Below are 7660 nucleotides of genomic sequence, written 5' to 3'. Positions count from 1 at the left end.
CCTATTTACAATTCATGTTATCTTTCCTTTGGGTTTTGTTAGCTTGCTTTTTTTTTTTTTTTCCACTTGCATTGCCTGTAATGAACATGGTATCAGTGGGACATGACGTTCTTCAAATAGCTTCAATTGGGTTTTGACTTTTCCTTATTCTCCAAAACCCTGCACTTACATCTTTACAGATTTGATTACTCAGTTCCATCCTTGTTTTCATTTCTGTCTCCTAGCCATAGTTCTCATATATTTTGTTTCCCATACAATGTTCTGTTTCTTTTTTTATGGCTACAGAAACCTATCAACCTTTCTGGTTTCATCAGCAATGTATCCTTTATTTTTCATGAGGATGTAAGTGAAGCTACAGTTATTCTTTGAACTCCACTGGAATCTTTTTATCGTTCAGATGGGGAGTACCTGTGAACACACAGGGATGAGCTGAAGTGAAAAAAATAAGGTATGGAGTTCAGTGTAAGCAGCTGAAATAAACACTATTACCTTGCTTCACAGAACTGTAAGATTTACAAAAAACAGATTAGGTATTATAGTGGGTATCAGAACTCTTATTAAGGGCTCCTGAAGAATCTGCAAAATGAGATGACCAAAGTGCATCGGTTCTATGGTTTTATTATACAAGACACCGTGCTGTGTATTTAGTACCATACAGAACAAGTTTGGTTTCAGTCCGTTCCAGGCCGAATAACCTTTTTTATAGTGTCTTGTGTACACTATAACGCTTCTTGCGCTGCATTGCACTTCAGAGGCCAGAGAGCCGTCCCACGCAACTTCCATGACTTTGGAGCAAGCCTTGGAGAAATCACCGAACCCATCGCGCGCCTGGAAGGGCAACCGTGGGTTATTTTATTCCTCTCGGGAAGGAAAAGGGGATTTGTATTTGAGGTGCCAGGCGGTATCAGCAGATGGGCCGGACACCGACGGCTCCGCACCCCGGCGGGAAATGGAGGCTCCCCTTTCCTCAGGGCCTCGCTCTGTCACCGCCGGGACCGTTACCTCCCGGCACATTCTGGGGTTTCTTTGCCCTCCCGCACGCCGCCGAGGCGGAGACAACGACTTCAGCTCTCTCCGCTGACACGAACTAAAGCGGGCTCCGTCCCCCCCCTCACCCCCGGCCCTCAGGCCTCCGCCGCGGGGAGCTCTTCTCCCTCACAGCGGCCGCCGCAGTGGGGCGGGGCTTCCAGGAGGGAAGGCGCCTCACAGCCTCTGGGGAGAGGGAGATTTGCGGAGCGGCCATTCCCATTGGTGGGAGCGCGTGCCCATCATTGCAGCGCCCCAATCAGACGCCTCGGATCACAGCCATACTGCCCGCACCGTACCGAGTTGCCGGCCTTGAGGCTCCGCCTGCAGCCGACCGACCGCCGAACCGTTGAGAGCAGTCCCCGCCTTCCTCCCCTCTCCGCCATTCACATCCACCCGACTCGACCTCAGCAACCAATCGGAACCTGCCGCTGCTGTCAATCACCAACCTTTGCCCCGCCTTCCCCGCTCCTCCCACCCCCCCCCCCTCCCCGTCGCCTCAGCGGAGCTGGGCGGGCGCACCGAGGGAGGGGAGGGGTGTGGAAGAGGAGGAGGAGGGAGGAGGAGGGAGGAGGAGGAGCTGCGGCTGCCGCCGCCGGCGGAGGATTCAGTACCTCGGAGAACGGCTGCGAGCGAGCCGGGCGGGCGGGAGCCGCCGCAGCCGGCTGGGACCGCCGCCGTCGCCGCCGCTGCCGCCCTCCGCTCCCCTGCCCCGCTCCTCTCCTCACCTCACCTCACCTCACCTAACCTGCCCCGCCCCTCCTCCGCGCTCGCGCCGCGCCAGGCAGCGGCGCCCCGCGGGGAGCGTTCGGCACCGTCGCCTCAGAGCGAGCGGCCCCGGCGGGCGCGTCGTCCCGTTTACTCCCGGCGCTCGAGGGAGCGCGGTCCCCTTCGGAGCGGGTCCACCGGGGGCACTGCGACGGCACAGGCTCGGTGACCGGGTCGGGTGGGGAGGACTGACGGGGGTCCGTCACCTCAGGGACGGGACAGGTGGTCACCCCGGGACGGCCGGGCTGGCTGTGGTGGCGGCGGTGGTGGTGGCGGGGGGGGGGGGGCTCGTTACCGTCGCTCGGTCCTGACAGAAGGCGGGTGGGTGGTGAGGAAAGTGAGGGGCTTCCACCTCGCCGTGGGGCTGCCGGGCCGCGCACCCTCCCGGCCGGGGGAGCCCGAGGGGGAGAGAGAGGAGAGGAGGATCAAGGGCAGCGGCGGCTGCCGGCACTTGCTGGGGTGGGCAGGTAACTAGATAGCGGGAGTCGCGGCTGAGGCGGAGGGGGGGGAGAGGGAATCCGCTCCCCCGAAACCCCGGAGGCAAAGGTACCCCTGACTGGAAGGGCTTTGAGGGGAAGAGGAAACTGAACGTAGCCCAGTTTTTTGTAGTTTTGTTAAAATAATCAAGTACCGAAGGCAAATCTTAGGCAGAAAGGATAGAGAGATGGAGCCTACTGTGTTGGATGCCGGCTTGAATTTTTTATTTACTTTTCCGTTTTAACCACTGCTAAATGTGGATTTTGTGAGAGAACCCGATGGCGGTTGTTCCATTGTTCCTTGTTTGAACGTAAACCTTAGTTCTGCTGCTCGTGGAGTTTTTTTTTGTTTGTTTATTTATTTTTTAAAAGGACCTTCCCAGGTAGCTTTTACATCTGACAAAATGAAGCCTTTGTATTTTTCGATCAATTATACCTAATATAGACCTTCAGTTTGGTACAAGAGACTTAAAGTGCTGCCTCACTCAGAGGACCATTAAAGACTTTCTCTTTCGCTACATGTAGCTGAATGTGTTACGACACATCCTTTCTCCCCCCCCCAAATCTTCCTAAAGATTTTTCCAAAATGAAGAAATTTAATTTTCGCAAAGTTTTGGATGGTTTAACTGCCTCATCCCCTGGTGGAAGCAGTGGTGGTGGCAGTGGTGGTGGAAGTGGGGCTGGTGGTGGCTCCGTGCACACAGGAGGGACTGCAGGAGCTGCAGGGACACCCAGAGATGAGATCCAGGAGACGCTCACTTCAGATTATTTTCAAATTTGTAAGGTAAGGGCTGTAATTTTTTTTTTTAATATGGAAATAATAAAAGCTACGTTGTCTGTGGGGGCAGTAATATGATACCAGTAAGCCTTTTACTTGAGAACTGCAGTGGTTGTATAAGGACTTTGGAATGGAAAGACAGAGATCTCGTTGATGCTTTTTTTCTTCCTGCTGCAGAGTTGGGGTGGTCAGTAAATTCATAAAAATCTTGATTTCAGCATTCAGGGCCAAATCCTAAGTTCACACTTGGACTCCACACTAGTAATAAGATTGTGGGCAGGAAAGCAAATCAATTGGTACTAGTACAGATAACATTTACAAGTCATTAGCAATTCAAAATTGCATATATCTACTTCCCCTCCTCACTCTTCTCATCCTCTCTTCCTTCCCTTCCCTTTTTTAAGAAAAAGGCACAAGCTAGAAATAAAAGACAGTGCAGTGATTACTGAACCTAGCACTTCAATTATTTGTGAGGGATTAGTTGTAGATTCAGGGTGGGTTTTTTAGCATTAGTTCTGAAGATTATGATTGTATGATGATAAACTTAGTGGGACAGCATAAATAGGCAAAGTTGCCAAATTTGTTTGGCATTGGTTTTTGTGTGTTGCTTAGGTCCTTAAGTGGGAATTTTCTTCGAGTAGAAAGCGTAAGATATCCCTGTGTGGTTTATGTTTTGTATCTATTTTCTGCAACAAAGCTTTCAGTGGTGTTCTTAAATCCACAAGTAAAATCAGTACAAACTATTTGGTACTTCTGACCAACCAACCCTGGAATATAAAAATCATGCTTTTGTAATGAAGACCAAAAATGAAAGGAGAGATTATATTATGATCCTCTTCTGTTATCTGTAAGTTTGACATTAATTCTGTTGGCTTTACTAGAAGTTTTGTTTGCTTATTTGTTTTGCTCAGAAGCTTCAAAACCAGAATTTTTAAACAGTGCAATTTACATTATTAAGAGTAAGTGAACTTCACCTATTAAGTATACTTTCCTTTTATTAACCAGATACCAGTTGATGGGAAATTTAGGTTATGGCCAGCTCCAGCACATTCTCATTTCTTTTTGTGTTTTGGGAAGAAGGAAGAAATATAAACAAACAAGACAAGCCTATAAGTCAGTTTGTGTGCAGATCTGGTCCTTGAGAAACACACAGCTTTCCTGATCTCGGATATCATGATTCTAACTCTATTTGGTATTCAGCTACAGCTAGTGTGAACACTCTTACAGTGTTCAGGGGAAGAAGGATGAGCCCCCATGACTTAAAGAGTCAGGGACCTTTGGAATAGGTTCTACATAATTCTAATTTCTGGAGTTTTCATAATTCTTTGCCATCCTGAACCATAACAGGTTGAGGCCCTTTGAGTCAAATTATTCTGTAGTTTAATAGAGTGTCAGTGATCAGTGCATTAGAATCATACCTGTTTCCCAGGGTTGAATTTGACTCCTTTTGCTTATGTACACAGTAATTTAGCATTTTGTGAAACTCCAGGTATTCAGTACAGCAATTTCCTGTTTTTGTCACTTCAGTAAAAAGATAATGCAAATAATCAAGATACATTAAAATATCATTAGAAGGTCTGACGTTCTGAGACTTCTAAGTAAGGCTAAAACTCAACATGTTTAAGTCATTTGACAGGGCCATCTGTATTTAGTATGATATATTTTTATGGTATATTTGCAAAAATAGGCAACAAAAGATGAAAAGAAATTAATTTTTTGCCTAATCTCCTGTTATTTCCCTTCTTTGGCTTGATATTACTTGAAGACAATTGGTGTTATGTTCTGATAGATCTACTTGGAAATATATCTGATATATTTCCACTTGGAAATAGATCTACTTGGTGTATAGGAATAGGTCATTTTGAGAAGATTTCAGTAGGCAATATTTGCCTGTCAGCTCTCAGGTTAATACGTTCTCAACAAAGTAAATATTTCTATAGGAAGGCTTTTGGTTGCTTGCAGCAGCACTTGCTTACGAATGCATGGTACTGCAGAAGTCTACTCTATAGTATACAAAATACCAGCTTCCTTTGTTGAAGATACAAAAGTATGACAAAAGCAAACTTCCAAAATACTCAGTGATTATGTGCTCATAAGATACTGCAATGTTTATTCAACAGGCTCTACTTAATCAGCTATACTACAGTTTAGTAACATGACAAGCATGTTTGAGTGAACCACCAAAACCCCACAGGCCCCAATCCTGCGTTATGTACTGTGCAAGTGTACCGAAGGCAGTGGGACTCAGCGCAGGCACAGCTTTCATCCTGCATGCTTCAAGGTGCAGGATCCGAGCCATAATTTGTGCCTCAATCAATTTGCATTAAATTAAAAATACAGCAAGACACATATAATCCAAGCTTTGTCTTCCCTGAGCTTTTGTTGTGTAGAACTTCTGGTATTTCAGTTGTGTATTTTTGTGGTAAGTTACATAAGTTATGTAGGCTGCATATTTAAGGATCCATGATCTGTGATCCTGCTGCACACAGAACTGAGTAAAGCTAAAGGCAGTTTTGGTTTGTTATGATCTGCAGGATCAAGGCAGATGGGCTCACAGTCTAAGTAGCACCCCAAATTGGTTTTCCTTTCTTTGCCAATTAAAAAGTCTTCATTTAGATATGAAGCATAAAAGCTGACTCATACTTAAGAATTAAAGGGCCTTACCCTGCAGTTTTTATTTAAATAAATTGCCTTTCTGAAGTTTGTGGGAGGTCTGCTTGACTAAAAACACAGATCCAACCCTCTACCAGAACACTCTTTTTACTGGTAATGCACCTGACTTCATTAGTAACACACCTGAAAGATGTCTCTCAGTTTTGTGACATTTTTAGGATGCTTCTTACCACAGTGTCTTTTTAAGATACAGATTAGAACTTAATAGAAGTAAATTGAATATTTCATTTTACACTGAGACATTCACAATTAGTTACTTTTGGCATTTATATTTAAATCAGTAATGTAATCTTCTGTATTGAAAGACTAAAAATGAAATATTCTTGAAACTAATACGTATGAAATAGCTACGGCCTTTTTTAAGCATGATGAATTTATATGTTGGTAGCTGTACTAATGAATCAATGGCACGCTTTTCAAAGTATTCAAGTAATGTGAAATTTTGTCAGAAATGTATTTTGTGACAACAGGAAGCTGAAGTATAGTTTAGGTTATATCTAGGGCTGCTCTTGGGATTTGGGTATCCAAGTGGAAATAATGAAAATATTGATTATAGTTCACATTAATTGAATTGAACATGTGAGATAGCAGCATCATGCCAAAACCTAGGTACTATCCAGTAGAATATGTTAGTAAAGTCCATATTAATTTGAGTGGGAATAGACCTAGTTTCCTCGGTTTTGCTCCTTTATATTTTTCCTCTGTTATATATGTTTTTTTTCTGGTAAGGATTTTTTAGGCTTGCCTATGTCTGTTCATAGCATATAGAAACTAAAATACAGCACTGGGGATAGATCTCCTATTAATATAGGAACTGAGAAGATCGCAGTTAGGATGTCGTAAATCATTTGAGTAGAACTTTGAGCAGAAAGAACAGAAAAGGAGAAAACGGTGATTTTATTACTTTTGCAGAAGGTTGATTGTTAGGGGATGACGCAGTTGGGAAAAACTGAGTAAGAATGAAGATGTACATTTTTTGAACATAGACCACATATTCTTCATGAGAGTAAGTCTCCCATAGAGAACTACTTGAGCTTTTCTTGAAGAACAATCATAGGGTTGCATTTATAGAGCATGATATTAATAACTTTATGCAGAAAATGTCTGAAATCAAGACCTCATTTAAGAGCATAGTAACAGTTGCACTTCACTAGACGTACAATCAATTTAGTCCAGTATGTTTTCTTTAGCTGTAGGCAGCAACTGGATACCCTAGAAAAGGTTCAAGAACTGCTGAATTAATCTGCTCACAGAATTATTCCCCAAATGCTGACGGTTAGGACTGCCTTTAAACCCTGAAGCATGAGGTTTGTATTCTCTCCAAAACTGGTCTTCAGTGTTATTACTGGGTAGTCTTGCTATCTAATAAACGTCCCTTTTAATCTTGCTGTATTGTTCATACTGATAGAGTCATAGTTTCAGTACGCTCATTACCCAGTCTTTATACAAAACCCATGGAGGCCAGAATAGTTTTAGTTTTTTGTTGAAACTGGTATGGAAGCCCATGGCCGATTACAATTGTGCCTTCCTAACCCTACTTATCTTTGACAAAAACAGACCCTGAAGATGCATCCAATCAGTAGACAATTTAAATACCTTAATTATCTGGACTTCCTATAGGCTGGTCTTAAATTTTAATTTCAGTGTTTATAGATGGTAATACTTTATTTTGTCAGCCTATGAATATGAACATTTAGTCCCTCTGACAGCAGTCAAGTAGGTACTGTAACTGCAAATGCAACGTGACGCTACAGTTCAATGATAACAGAAGATGAATTTTGGGATGGCAGTTTAAGAACAGTTCTGCAGTAGCACATAGTTCTCTTTTTGGGAATGAAGAATAAAAAGTAAATCTTTGTTATGAGCTATCCATAGTGTTTAGTAAGCTTGAGCTGTTTGGTTAACCTGTGTTATTTCCTTAGTAAGATCATTCAGGGAA

General features: G+C 43.7%; 1 protein-coding gene across 10 annotated transcripts in view; it reads left to right on the top strand.

Annotated features, from left to right (window-relative positions):
- The first annotated feature begins 1578 nt into the window (after nt 1–1578).
- STXBP5L (syntaxin binding protein 5L) overlaps nt 1579–7660 on the top strand; it is a 203634-nt gene continuing 197552 nt past the window's right edge. For 5 of the 10 annotated variants that reach the window (XM_030019695.2, XM_030019694.2, XM_041124792.1 and 2 more), the window contains exon 1: nt 2069–3054. In XM_030019695.2, coding sequence (XP_029875555.1) covers nt 2800–3054 — 255 coding nt within the window. In that variant the 5' untranslated portion in view covers nt 2069–2799. Of the gene's footprint in view, nt 1960–2068; nt 3055–7660 lie in introns of those variants that run through there. The other 5 variants (XM_030019699.2, XM_030019698.2, XM_030019697.2 and 2 more) reach the window with 3 other exon arrangements.

This window comes from Aquila chrysaetos, chromosome 7 (assembly GCF_900496995.4).
Source record: "Aquila chrysaetos chrysaetos chromosome 7, bAquChr1.4, whole genome shotgun sequence".
Taxonomy (NCBI): Eukaryota; Metazoa; Chordata; class Aves; order Accipitriformes; family Accipitridae; genus Aquila; species Aquila chrysaetos.
Note: the sequence above shows the minus strand (reverse complement) of the source record. Positions and strands in the feature narration are given on the sequence as shown.